We start from the raw sequence: 15217 nt of genomic DNA, 5'->3' as shown, positions 1-15217 counted from the left end.
CAGTGGCCGGATCTCAGCTCACTGCAAGCTCCTCCTCTTGGGTTCACGCCATTCTCCTGCCTCAGCCTCCCGAGTAGCTGGGACTACAGGCACCCGCCACTTCGCCCGGCTAGTTTTTTGTATTTTTTAGTAGAGACGGGGTTTCACCGTATTAGCCAGGATGGTCTCGATCTCCTGACCTCATGATCTGCCCGTCTCGGCCTCCCAAAGTGCTGGGATTACAGGCTTGAGCCACCGCGCCCGGCCAAGAATGAATTTTATAGTGTGTGAATTTTGTGTCATTAAAAGATCCAATACCCCCACCATACCAAATGGTTATCCCTTTCATATTATAGGAATTGAGACAAACACAATCATTTCTTGTCAACAATTATATTTAGTGAAGATACTAGATGTTATTTACAGAAGATATACATACATACAATTCCTACACATTAAATGTAGTCTAATTGTGAAAACAGGAAAAAAAATGTACTTCAAAATTACATACTAAATAAAATAAATAAAAAGTAATTATTTGGCACAATATCTATTATGTAGCAAATAAATAACTCTATACCATTGATTGAATGAACTATTTACAATCTTTGAAAGTGCAAAACAATTGCTGAAAATTAAGATATTTGTAATAACATTTAAGTCCAGAAAATATTTTTTCATCAGGTACAATAAATTTGTAGCCAATAGTAAAGGTTTTTAATGCCCAGGAAAATATTTCAATTTTGAAAAATGTTTTGTGCATATTGTGCTCTTCTGAAATATTATTTTCTACTTTAACGCTGGCAAATTTAAGAACCTTGACATTTCTTAGTGGAATTCTTATGTATATAATCCTGATTTGTAAGTTTTGAAAAGTTACATTGTAAACATAAATATTATTCTATATATCATTCAGAAATTACAGACCAGTCCTCCCTAAATTACATAACCAGCCATAATGTTTCATAATAATGTGGTCAGGCTCTATTCCTTCAGAGGTAAGACGATGAAGATGGAAGAATACAATCTATAATTTGGACTTCTATAGATTCCTCAACACCTTCCCCAAACCCCATGCTCCAAATCAAGATGTTGAGTTAAAATTTTATCCAAATCTATCCCATTTGTAGCACATCTCATCCCATAAACACTCTTAGAAACAAATGTCAGGGGCTTGCTAGTTCTCTTGACAAGGGTATTTCTACCAAACTCTTCACGAGGGCCTTATTCAACACTTCAGCAGAGAAGATGGCACAAGTGGAAATGAAACAGGGTAACCACAAACTGGGGATTCCTAAGCTAGAGTGTGTAAGCTTTAGGCAAGTCAAATAATTCCTTCTCTTGCCAGGTAGCTGGTAAGCTGAATGCAGCCCTGAGGTGTCTCAGGATGTGTTTTTGCTTGTTTTGTGGAATTCTCTAGTGGCAATACAGTCAGTAGTAGCATAAATGGCATTTTTGAAAGATTGTGGACTGGAGACAAACTGTTGCTCTGGGCATTTGAAATGTCTATGGTCGACGAGGCTCTAATCTGTGTGACATCTGTGATAAAGTTCTCTGGTTGTCAATCACATTTAATTGCCGTACATAACTCCGGACATCCTGATGGTTCTTATTAGCTTGAGCTGCATCAGGATCTGTTGAAAGAGGAAAGGGCAGAATTGGCATTGTGTAATATATGTATATAAGATACAGTCTTACTTCTCCAATTATTTATTACATTTATCGTAGGTTCCTGGGTTCCCTCAAGACCTTTCAACACACCACAATCATTGAAGCGTTTCCGCTTGGTGGTTCCATCTCCTCCTTCCTACCCTCCAATTTTCTTTTCTTCCCTGAAATCACCTCTTTTGATCATTCTCCTTTGAATTGCACGTTGTAAAAAAAAATGGCACCAAATTAAAAGGGAAGCATCTGTCTGATAGCCCCTGGGTATAGATTAAAATTGTTTCCCTTTCCAGAGGTCTTTGTGTCTCACACTTTGTGTCTCTGCCTCCTTTGATCCAGATGAAGACTAACGTCAAAAGACACAGTTTTCATTAGCCTCTCACAAAAGTGCTTAACATCTGGGCCAAACTGAAGCAAACCAGTGAGACTACAGAGTCCTGACTCCCCTCTTTACTTGCACACAGTATACAGCATTCCTATACAGATTGTATGTTCTTAGAGGCTGTCCATATTCAGAAAAAAAACCCAACTCACAGGCTGAAGTTATGACTTCTGCTAGACCTTTGATTCTTTGATGCTATTTGCTCTGAAAACTCAGCTACCATTCTATTCTGATGCACATCTCAAGCATGTGAGCAACTGAGGTTAACTGATTTCATGAAGATCAGGGCTGAATGATGAGCCAAAGCACTTAGCCCTCGCAGGGAATGTACATGAATGAGGAAAGCCAGACTGGAAGGTGGTGAACTGGAAACACAGGTCCCTCCGGAAGTGATGACCTGGCTTTTGCATGTTGCTGCCACGGGGGAATCTGTGTCTAGAGTTGCCAGATCTTCCTTTTTTTTTTTTGTTAAGAAATGGGAAACATGGATGTCTCTTTGTGAATTCTCCCAATTTTAAAATGTGACATTATTTCAAAATAAAAGGGGAAAAAAATGCTCTCTTTAGACTCAGCACCTCTGTGGGCCACCTCCATTTCATGCCTCACTGGGTAGGGCCTCTGGTCTAAGGGGATACCCGGAGTGGCAGAGCCAGACCCTGGCTCTTGACCAGGTTTCTTTCCACCACAGTACACTGCCTTCTGTAGTCTGGTTGCTCCTGCTAGATCCACACAGCACTCCCAGAGACAATTAGAATGCCATTTGCACAAGGGGTGAAGGGGAGTGCTGCAAGGTCTGAACACAGAAAAGCAGAAAGAAGACATACATGCCCCTGCCCCCTGTGAGAAGAAACTCATCAGTATAATTATCACATAGAAATAATACCACAGCGAACCGCAGAGCACATTGTGTTTAATTTCCTCCGCTTCTCGCTGGCAGTGTACTCTACATGTACAATATACTGTAATTACATTGTACACATTCCCACAGTGTTTGTGAATCTATTCCTATAGCTTTATCTATAGATTGTTGACTTCAGAGCTGAGCAGCTGTTGTTTACCAGACGTTACTGATAACTTCAACAAATGCAATGGAGTTTTTCTTTTTAAATAAATGTTCCCCTTGGCTTCTCTAGGAGGAGACATAGGAGAATGCAAGATTTACTTGCAAAGAGGCTCATAGAACAAAGTACATTATTTTGTGGTTCTTGAACCTCACTGAAAACCTTCTTACGGCTAGAAACCCCCCCGGGCACACAACATTTGGCATATAATTTCAGGGCCCCCTTGATCCCTGCTACGGAAAGTCCATGGATCTGGGATCATAAACTCCGGTTGTAAATGGTGTCACTTATCTATTCTTGTTTTCACTTGTACAACTGCTCTATGATCATATCTTTAAACATAAAGTAAATTAATGATGAAAACATATGAGACACTTTATTTCTGGCTGAATCCACATAAGAATAGTTGATGATGTACAAGACTATTCACATTTTGGAAGTCAGAGAAGGCACAATCATTTGAATCAGCTGCTCCCCAAATCAAGATTATTTTTCTTAAATTTTTCCTCCCTATTCATTAAAAAATGAATATTTAGTAGTTCTGGTGCCCCATGTTAGCAAACCTGGCTGTGAGCCAGTCCTGCACTAGGAAGAGCAAACAACTCTGACTAATAAAACAAGAGCATCGTAGTCTCTCAGCACTGGGTTTATTGGGGGAGATGGTACTGGCGGCCTCAGATTCATGTCTGTGTCATAGTGTCATACTGAGTTAATGAGACAAATTTCCTCAAGTGACTCACACAATGAGCTTAGCAAAAACGTTTAGTGTTCACCTTCTCATTTCCACACCAGACTGAGGGAGCCAAAGCTCCATCCCCACCAGCAAAGTCCCAGCCCAGAAGAAACAGTAGCACTGGTCTAGTATGACCATCCAGTGCTATGATGCAACTTAACTCCCAACAGACTAAAATTGTTATTAATTATTAGTAATCTTTTTATATTAAAGTATTATACCAGTTCTTGTGATACACGTTCAGATTTTAAAAGAGCACCTCAAATTCATGTGGGAATACTAGAAATATAATATGAAATCCTGTTATAGGACCTTTTACGAATGTGCTATAAACATTAATGCATTCTTGCAATACCCTGAAAGACAATAAATATTATCTTTCCTAGTTTATAAATGACTGAACTGAGTCATCAACGGCTGATGTGAGTTTCTCAACACGGAGCAATGAGTCATAAAGAGAGTTGGTTTGAGGCAGGATTTGTTGGCAGTCGTGCTTGAGTTGTCTCCAGTCACACTGGATACAGCAAATGAATTCTCTTTAAATTCATTCACAAAATAATATTCCTATGGTTATTTTCTAGTTTCACAACACTGTAAATATGTTCTAGTTTAAAACAGCAAAAAACATCTTTACACTCAAGGCCCCTATCTCATGGAATTCATGGTCCAAAGTGTCTCTGACACAGTCAGATAGTTCCCAGGCTCCGAGGGTGTCTCAATGGCCTCATTAAGAAGACCTTAATCACCAACATCGACAGAGGTGGCAGCACTTAACTTACTGAAGGGTTGGCTCCTGTAGTATCTCACTGTTCTGGCCGTATTTGCAATCATGCGCTAAAAGGAATATAGAAAAAAGAAAGATAGAAATTCAAGTAAGCGTAGAGTACAATCCAAAAAGGAAAACAAACCATTATTGATTTCTGCAATACTTGATACCATGAGAAATGACATGTTCTGAGATGTTGACTATTTGAAGGCAACTAATTGATGTAGAACTTGTTTAATTATTTCAAAGGGGCATCCACTTACATACAAGGCATTTTCAGGTAAGGAATATTAATGGCGTAACTGTCATAATTGTTGGCATGTTCCCCATGATGTAAAAAGCATCTATTGGCCGGGCGTGATGGCTTACGCCTGTAATCCCAGCACTTTGGGAGGCCGAGGCGGGTGGATCACGAGGTCAGGAGATCGAGACCATCCTGGCTAACACGGTGAAACCCCGTCTCTACTAAAAATACAAAACCAAAATTAGCCGGGCGTGGTGGCGGGCGCCTGTAGTCCCAGCTACTCAGGAGGCTGAGGCAGGAGAATGGCGTGAACCCGGGACGTGAAGCTTGCAGTGAGCCGAGATCCAGCCACTCCAGCCTGGGCGAAACAGCGAGACTCCGTCTCAAAAAAAAAAAAAAAAAAAAAGCATCTATCATGCCTGAGACTGTACATTAATGCTTTTTCACCATCCTTTCTTGAGGTTGCCACGAATTTGTAAGAGAATCTGTAACTATCCTAGATTTGGAGAAGGGTTAGTTTGTCAAGTTCCTCACAGTAAATAAGACTCACTAATGAGGTATGAGATTATATTGACTGAACAGCAAGTCAAAATATTCTACCTTTACACTTTTGCTACACATTCTGTATTACCAACCTCTCTAATCTTCCAGCCAAAGTTTGTATTTTAATGTTAATCCTAATGATTTGATTCCCTTCTTTCTTCCTTTCTGATTATAACACTAACATACAAGCATCTTAGAAATTCAGAAAATACAGAAAATGTTAAGAGCAAAGTAAAAATCACTTAGAATATTACTTCAGAGTAATCTTGTTAATATTTCAGTATATAGCCTTCTTATATTTAAAAATATAAAAAAATATTTTTCCAAAAATTTGAATTCCTATAGTACATATATATTTCATTTTGATTTGAAATTTTTCACATCGCATTGTGACTATTTTCCATGCCATTTGCATTTTAAAACATTTTTTTAAAAGCATGTATTCAACCAAATGGACAGATTGTCATTTATTTGACCTTTTAAAATGTTGTCACTAAGTGATCATCTTAATTTCTTTGTAAAGTTTTGGTTGCAATAAAGACTTAAATGGGAATCTTTTGTGCTGGGCTCAATTAAAAACAAAAGAAAAGAGAAAAGAAAATGGATAGAAACAGAGACTCCCGTCCCCTGGGGAAAAACACTGATGAGGCTGAAGCTCCATTTCTTAGCCAGACTCTCATGGTATTTGAACAGTAGCTGGCACTCCTGTCACTATGTATGTTTCAGGACACCTTCCTGCTCAAGCTCTAAAGGGGGTCCCGTAGAGATAACAGATTAATTCCAACACTAGCAGAAAACGGATAAGGCTCCATCCAGGGAAAGAGACTCCCCGATCTCTGAGCAGCTAGGTAATTCCAGTCGTCCCTTTCTTCTCTCGCGGACCCTTGGCTTGCCAAAGTATAAGAAAATGACTTTGAGAAAGCTTACGTAGCGTTAAAAAAAATCATAGATGACTCAAGGCCTTACAAATATATTATCTGTGAGCATCATAATACCTCACTGAATACTACTGCTTTGAGGACTCCAGCAAGCCTGAAGTGACATGTGCCCGCATCGGATAATTTCGCTCACAAAGAGGCAACTGGAAAAGTGAGAACTTCACTTCTCAAAGATCCTAAAAACTGACACGTCCATCTGTTGATCAGCATGAGAAACATATCACAAATCCCTCCCAGAAAATGTAACGTACAATGTATAATTAGCCCTTGATATATGGAGCCTTGAAATAAATGGTAACTATGATAACTTCCCTGCTAATTTACTTTTAAGTTGTTTTTTCACTTCTCTAAAGGCTTTGCATCCAAAGGGCACAAGTACATTCCATGTAGAATTATTGTAATTCTTCAGATATTGAATGGAGTGTAATTACCGAAAACCCTGGGAAATGCAGCCAGTATGCCCCTCTGAAGAATAATAAAACAATTAGCAGGGGTCAGAAACCTCTTCCTATACCATTTTGTAGGGAGTAATTGTTCTGCTTTTTAGTTTTGAAAGCTAAAACATTTCATTCTGACTTTGGTTTTATGCTACTCTTTACAGCTATACTCTGAGGCTTCATAATTTTTAGCTCATTATGTAGTTAAAATGTGAGAACAATTGTTTAAATCAGTAATTTCCAGCCCTGAAGTTCATTCTACCTTTCTAAATCTTTGATTAATTTTAACAATGGTTTTAATTTTGACGTATCCTTTTTAATTGTTCTCAGATAACTTCAGTTTAACTTTGAAATCCAAATCTGGCTTTAATTGTTCTCAGATAAACTTCAGTTTAACTTTGAAATCCAAATCTGGCTTTACAACAAGGTCCATTCTTTTCCTTTGTGAGGTTGAGATAATAATGTTTAACGGTGTGAACCCACAGTTATGACGTGTGAATCCAACTAGCATTGCTGGTCAATGCATAGTTACAAATGCTTTCACAAGGCCAAAGAAGGGTTAACTTAATATTTTAACTTCACCTTCTTTTGCACCCATTAACACATGTAAGATTAAGCAGTTACTGACAACTACATCCAACTACAAGGCATTCTCCTGGGTTGCTGAAAGAGACTTCAGGAGTCACCTCCTCGAACCATCTCCAGAGCGCACAGTGCTTTTTCCACAGCCTGCCTATAAACAGTGGCTCTCCCGCTGTTTGAATGCATCCCGGCAATGAGTAACGCATTACCTCCAAAACTAGCCTCCTTCATTGTTAGACATCTCTGATTATTAAAACTTGTCACTGTGAGTTAAGGTCTTTCTCCCCTTACTTTTCACTCATTTATCCTTGGAGCTCATAATGCATTTGTGTAAGACTCCCACCGGCACCATGACAGTTTACTAATGCCATGGCAATGACCTAACAACAAACACGTTTAATTTCTTTTTAATGGGACAAGTCTTCAAATACTTGAATATAACTGTTATGGATATCCTTGCACCCCCAGATCTTTTCTTGTTCAGCCTAAATATTCTCAATTTCAACAATTCTTCATAAGATAGTTTTGGTTCTCTTCTGAACAGTCTCTGGTACGGTGCCCTAGACTAAACAAATTGTAAAGTGCAGAGAAATTATGATCTTCCTTCTTTCCTTGATCTAGATGGTGCTATACTGGGCCTACAGTAAAAAAAAAAAAAGTCATGCCACTGACATCTGTTGAAGTAATCGTGATTTAAACCTCAGCCTCCTTCACGGAGCTGCTGTGTGGATGCAGCTTTCTGCTCTGTGATGTACAGTTGATTTCCTGGACCAGAGTGGAGGATTTTAAAAACTAAAACCATCTAGTTAGAGTCTATCTTTCCACACACAACAGCCCATGTTATTTTTGATGGCAGACAGCTGTTTATTCCCTGGTGCTCGCCGTCCAGCCTGGCAGAAACAAAGGTTAAAGAGATACAGGCTGCATTATCCAACTGCTGCAGCGGGGGCGAAACAAAACATCACACCCTGTGCTTCGCCGTCCGCCAGAGCAGGTTGGCCTGCCTGGAGCTGGCCAGGCAACTTTCTATAATGCCAGGCCGGGGGGTGGGGGGCAGGAATGTCTGATTACTCCAAAGCACAGATTCTCATCTTTTTTTCCCTGGTAGCCAGCCTGAGGTTTACAACACATTCCCATGAGCAAATAGCTAATGAAGACAGCAATTGGTAATTCGGGAGTGAATGTGGCGCGAACATGCCCCACATTAGAGCACCTCCTTTAGAAGGCGCTCCAGATCCGTGCAGGTGGACAAATTGAACCCGCTGTCGCCACACTGAAACTGATGTTTCTTGGGACTAATCCTAAGTACAGGTCTTCGGAGCTTATGTGCAAAAATGAATGTGTTCCTACAGTTCATGGCCTACAGGGCTTAGAGACGGGTCCAGCTGAAAGCTGATGAATTCCCCTCAGGACATGCACTTGAGGAGGGAAATGCAGAAAGGAGAAATGAGGTGGCAAGTGAAGAACTCCGTGACTATGTCACGCGGCTATTTTTCTTTAGAGCTGAGAAGAGAGGGGCACAGAAGCAGATGTCCTTCCTGGGGCCTGTGTTGCAGAGTGAAGGTAGAACATCAGCAGGATTTGTTTTCCCAGCCTTGGTCACCACCTTGCTGATGTAGCAAAGAAACCAGCCCAAACCAGCTAGGACTAGGAATTATAATGTATTTGCATAAGACAACACCCTCCCGCCCCCCCCCCCCCGCCACCCTTCCCCCTACCCCACCCCTGGTGCTGTGACAGTTGACAAATGCCACGGCAATGACTGGGAAGCTACCTTAGATGGTTCCAGGAACTTCTGGCCCCTTTTCCAGAAAGTTTGTGAAAAACCTGCTCCTTAGTTAGCATATAAGTAGAGTAGGTATAAATAGAGCCGGCCAGCACTCTGTGAGTGCTATTCTGTGCCACCCTGCCTATGAGACAGCACTGCTCGGTCTATGGAGCAGCTGTTTTACTGTACACTGTTCCTCTCATGAACTTGCTTCTTTCATTGTCAGCTCGCTCTTAAATTCCTTCCTTAGGAAAGCCAAGCACTCTCCCCAGCTGAACCCCAATTTAGGGGTCAGCCTGCATCAGAGTGACCAGTACAAAGACACCATCCAAAGGAAGGGGTGACCACTGTGTGCGCTTCGGCCTGGCACAAGCCAGAGGCTCTGAGGCCAGCGTCCCAAACACAAATTTCTCTCAAGCTCGGATGCAGGGAATTTCCCTTGAGTCTGCTAAGGTGTCAGAGGTACCATGTTCTCAGACTGGGCCTTTGCGGCCTGGCTCTCGGCAGGCGTCACCCTTCTGTGGCATCCTCCGCTGAGAAGCAGGCCAGCTAAGTTCCACTATCACTCCTATAAAGACATGACATAGCCTACCAGGACCTTGTGGCTGCCTCTACCTTCCTGGCCAGCTCTGCACTGACTCTTGTGCCGTAGTCCAAGTTCCCCCTTTGCTCTCCCATTGTGGAAGAGGAGAAGGCTTTATTCTTCAAGTTCGGACCAGCAGGCCCTCCAGGCCATGCCACCTCACTGGTGCCACTCTAGGACCTCCCGCTCCCAGAGAGCAGCCACAATAGCCTCCTTCTTGGCCTATTATTCTGCCTCTGCTCAGATCGCTCAAGAAGCGGCTCCTCACCGAAAGGCCTCTTCTAAATGCCTGCCCTCAACAGTTTTAATCTTTCCTTCTGTAGCCCCTTAAGATCTTTACCATCCTTGCTCTTAATGTTTGCCAGATTGCTTTTTCTTACATTTCTGCCTCTACCGATTTGATTCTATCTCCAGACCTATGTCTATCAAATATAGGATCTCTTTGCTTAGCATGTGTAAAACCACATTTACACCACTTGATTATTTCACTCAGACCTCCACATATTTGGGACAAGAATCTTTTTCACAAGATTCAGAAATACACAGTGTCTCACCTAACAGAGATTGTGCCTGTGATAGCAACCAAATGGAAGGGCACAGTGAGGACCAGAGATAAAAGGGAACTGAAGCTGAACCAGCCTTCACTGTCTGCATCATTGAGGAGGAGCTCTGAGTCCTGTCTCCCTACAGATCTTTAATATCCAAGAGGTGTGTGACATGCAGATACACATGTGTAACACATGCATGATGCTCACGGTATGTGGTCCATATGATGACCATGGAAGAAGGCAGTTCAGGTGCCTGTCCAGGCACATGTAGAGCATGTGTACCTCTATATACTCAGGGAGGGACACTGGAGGACAGACACAGCACCACAGGGAGGACGGGGGACAGAAAAATGTCTGGTTAGGAACAAAGGCTGAGGCAAAGTCATATTTTACAATGTCTCAGTTATGCAAAACGCTTTGGGACATTTTAGTTAATCCAATTTTCTTTTTCTTTTTGAGATGGAGTCTCACTCTATTGCCCAGGTTGGAGTACAGTGGCACGATCTCGGCTCACTGCAACCTCTGTTGCCTGAGTTCAAGCGATTCTCCTGCCTCAGCCTCCTGAATAGCTGGGATTACAGGCGCCCGCCACCACGCCCACCTAATTTTTGTATTTTTAGTAGAGATGGGGTTTTACCATCTTGGCCAGGCTGGTCTTGAACTCCTGACCTCAAGATCCACCCGCCTCAGCCTCCCAAAGTGCTGGGATTACAGGCGTGAGCCACTGCGCCCGGCCGGTTAATCCAATTTTCTAATAAAATAGAAAACACTTTTGGATTTATTACATAAAATCTTTGAAAAATGCTTTCGTGCACTAAGCCCAACACTGAAACATTAACATTTTATTCTTTTATTCAACAAGTACTTCTTGCATACTTATGATGTGCCAGACATTTTTATGGGTGCTGGGGAAATAATGTGCCAGATATTTTTATGGTGCTGGAGAAATATCAGTGGACAAAACAGATACCTGGGCCAGGGCACTTGCATTCTGGTGGGGAAGACACTGAAGAGGCAGGAAGATATCTCAGGCTGTGAAACCCCTATTAAGGCAAGGCTGTGTTGGAGAGTGCTGGGTGTGGCGGAACGGTGTTCAAGGACAGACACAGCAGCACAGGGAGGAGGGGAGATCAGGGAAGATGTGTGATCTTCTTCCCTTCCTACAAGGGTGGTCAGGGAAGACTATTTGGAGGAGGGGACCTGTGAGCTGAGGCCTGACTGATGAGAAGCCAGACAGCAGACGACTGGGGGAAGACAATTTCAGACAAAGGTACCAGCCAGTGCAAAAACCCTGAGGCCGAAAGGAGAAGGCGGCAGGCCGGTCTCACTAACGTGGACTGGACACGGAAAAGACAAAGTGCGAGGCGAGGCTGGACAGGTGCTTAGGGCTAGTCTAGATCTTCTGATATTAAGTCACTGCATATAATGTGGTTTTATTTTCCATTGATAAAACTGCATGAAGTTTTCTTTCCTGCATTTTGCTTTCTGACAGCTCTTTTATTACTATTGTGACCTAGTTTTTATATCTTTTGTGGATTTTTAATATTTCATGTGTTTATGTTTTCTCTTCCCAACTGCAGGTAATCTCCTAAAGGCCCAGGGTTACTTTCTAGATGTTTATATTTCTTAGTAAATTCTTTTGCCTGGACACTACACACATGTTACGTTGCTTTGAAGCATACCCTTTGGAAATCTGCATTTAACCTGGCCTGTGAAATCTATACAAAGATGTAAACTCTCAAAGTACTCCCATAGATTTATTTTGTGTTGGAGAGGTCTGGGAATAGGGTGGATTTGAACACATAGGTTTTTACTTAGAGATTCTTTTTTCCCATAGATTGAGGTAACAAGTGAAATGCTCTCTCCATGAATCTTATAATAATATTATTGGGGATAGAAAACATATTGTTGCTAATTATGTAATGACATGCTTAGTGATACAAAAATAAAAGGATTCAAAACATTTCTCTTCCTTAATGAATTAGCTTCTGTAATGTTTACAGAAGTATAGAAGTTTGCCCCATGCTTCTCATTCCAAATAAAATGACTACCTTAAAAATCATATATATAAATAAATATACCTAAATATGGGTATGTCTGAAATAGAACCAATCTCCTATCAGCATGCTTTATGCAGCCTGGGATAGTGGCAGGCGGCCAGCATATTATCCTCTAATCCATTGCTAGTCTATCTCCTAAATGTTATAAATATTCATGTATGCCATAGAAAGCTAGGAAGGGCTTTATTCAAACATTTTTTTGAATATTCCTTTATGTTCCCCCCAAATAAAAGAATGTCTGTTTGATTTTTTTGGCATAAGGATCAGGGTGTGAATTCTCTTTTGTTCATACCCATAAATCCTGAAAACCAATAAGCAACAAATTCTCTAATCCTTATTTCATACCTCAAGGGGGAAGATGTAGGAGATTGGTTCTATTTCAGAGAAATGTTCTGAATGAAGATGTACAAAATAAAAACACTTAGAGTTGGCACGGTGGTTTGCTGTGACTGTACAATGCTGCCACCAAGAAAAGGTATCTGTGTTCCTAGCTACCCTGGTGACCTCTGCCCCTGGCAGGGGCTCCCTCTGGGGACCCAGCCCACCAGCCCCACAGAGGCTGCCAGCTCTGCTCAGCACCTGGGCCTTGATGATGGATGACTGGGAAGTGGCACTGACATCAACCTGAAAAGGAAGATGTAGCCTTTCCCAAGACCCACAGTAATAACAGTAGCCACTGATGGTAGTGGTGGTGATATGGGGGTAGGGTGTGTTAGTTTATGGGGAGAAAATTTTGGAAACCTGGCAACATGCACCTTGCTTAGAAAACATAATCAAATCATTCTGAAATTTCATTTCATTTTCTAGTAACATCTAATTTATGGAAGGACAATTCCTTTTTTTTTTTTTTTTTTTGAGATGGAGTCTCACTCTTCTCATTCAGGCTGGAGTGCAGTGGCGGGATCTCGGCTCACTGCAACCTCTGCCTCCCAGGTTCAAGTGACTCTTCTACCTCAGCCTCCCAAGTAGCTGTGATTACAGGTGCCCATCAACACACCTGGCAAATTTTTGTATTTTTAGAGAGATGGGGTTTCACCATGTTGGCCAGGCTGGTCTTGAACTCCTGACCTCAGGCGATCTGCCCACCTCAGCCTCCCAAAGTGCTGGGATTACAAGCAGAAGCCACCACACCCAGTTGGAAGGCCAATTCTAAAACCAAACTTTCTTATGGTAGAATTTCTCAAATGAGGTAAAATGTATCATGTTGCTAGAACAGAGAACTAACAGTACTCTTTTGATATCCTTTCTTCCCTTCTCTTTCATATGAATAAAACCCCTTAACTTTCAGTGGGATACATGAATACTTCCAATAAGGGCTTCATGGTTTAGCCTTCCTTTCATGGGACTAGGTTTCTGGGAAATAAAATATGAGTCAAGTGGTGAGTGTAACTTCTTCCCTATCTTTAAAAGGGATGAAACATGCCTTCACCTTCTCCTTTCCCTTTCCCTGTGGTTGGAATGTGGAGGTTCAGGTCGCCATCTTGAACCAAGTGGATGTAAAACTGGCGAGAGAGAAGCCTGGAACCTCGATTGCATCCTGTAGCAGGGCTACCATACCCGCTTGAACTTTTAAGTGAGAAAGAAATAAGTGATCTTGCTTATGCCATCATTAATTTAGGTTTCCATTAATACAGGTGAACTGCTTGCTACCTTAGCTATTCATTGCTTTTCAGCAAAAGTGGACTCTGAGAGAGTAAGATGGGAAAGATCTCTTTCCTTAGTGCTAGGCATGGAGGAATCCACTGCTCTGGGTATGAAGTGCAGAAATAGGGAGAGGAATGGCACTCTTCTAGTATCTACTGAATGTGACCTTGACTTTTCCTTGCAGGTTATGGATGGGACACCAAGATCTCAAAACCTAGATGAAACAACTTTCTTTTTTTTTTTTTTTTTTTGAGACGGAGTCTCGCTCTGTCACCCAGGCTGGAGTGCAGTGGCGCGATCTCGGCTCACTGCAAGCTCCGCCTCCCGGGTTTACGCCATTCTCCTGCCTCAGCCTCCCGAGTAGCTGGGACTACAGGCGCCCGCCACCTCGCCCGGCTAGTTTTTTGTATTTTTTAGTAGAGACGGGGTTTCACCGTGTTAACCAGGATGGTCTCGATCTCCCGACCTCGTGATCCGCCCGTCTCGGCCTCCCAAAGTGCTGGGATTACAGGCTTGAGCCACCGCGCCCGGCCAGAAACAACTTTCATTTACCCTGACAGATGGCTGGCTTTGCATACCTTGCTGTTCTTATTTGTTCAGTTTAGTTAACTTTAGCCATCAAAACTTCTTTAAAATTTTTTTTAAAAATTTTATTTTACATTCCGGGATACATGTGCAGAATGTGCAGGTTTGTTATGTAGGTATACATGTGTCATTGTGGTTTGCTGCCGCCATCAACCAGTCTAGGTTTTAAGCCCTGCATGCACTAGGTATTTGCCCTAATGCTCTCCCTCCTCTTGCTCCCCAACCCCCAACAGGCCCTGGTGTATGTTGTTCCCCTCCCTGTATCCATGTTTTCTCATTGTTCAACTCCCACTTATGAGTGAGAACATGCGGTGTTTGGTTTTCTGTTCCTCTGTTAGTTTGCTGAGAATGATGGCCATCAAAACTTCTAAAGCTCAGTCAACTCTTTAGGAAACTCTGACTTCTCCATCTCTGTGCACGTGTATATTTTATAGTTAAATAGTTGGCTTAGCCATTCCTCAGTTTGCATTTCTGCATAAGTAATCCAGAAGTTTCTTTACCCATTTGCCAAGTCTTCCATTTCTGGAAAACAGACTTTCTTTCTGGTAAGTCAGAGGAATTGTTTAATTATCCATACTAATAAGTAAGCAAAGAATGGTGTTTACTTTGATCAAACAATTATTACATTGACACAGGAATAAGATGTTCATACCCTGCCTTTGGTGTGAGGGGTGGGAAGGAAGACTGCTGAGGAAATAT

General features: G+C 41.9%; 1 protein-coding gene across 2 annotated transcripts in view; it reads right to left on the bottom strand.

Annotated features, from left to right (window-relative positions):
- Positions 1–356: 356 nt before the first annotated feature.
- The window catches only part of RAPGEF4 (Rap guanine nucleotide exchange factor 4), a 309548-nt gene continuing 294687 nt past the window's right edge, over positions 357–15217 (bottom strand). For both annotated transcript variants that reach the window (XM_005573493.4, XM_005573494.4), the window contains 2 exons: positions 4600–4654; positions 357–1613 (listed from right to left, as the gene is read on the bottom strand). In XM_005573493.4, coding sequence (XP_005573550.1) covers positions 1486–1613; positions 4600–4654 — 183 coding nt within the window. In that variant the 3' untranslated portion in view covers positions 357–1485. The remainder of the gene's footprint in view (positions 1614–4599; positions 4655–15217) is intronic.

This window comes from Macaca fascicularis, chromosome 12 (genome assembly GCF_037993035.2).
Source record: "Macaca fascicularis isolate 582-1 chromosome 12, T2T-MFA8v1.1".
Lineage (NCBI taxonomy): Eukaryota > Metazoa > Chordata > Mammalia > Primates > Cercopithecidae > Macaca > Macaca fascicularis.
The sequence above is the reverse complement of the archived record's forward strand: the minus strand, read 5'-3'. Positions and strand labels throughout refer to the sequence as shown.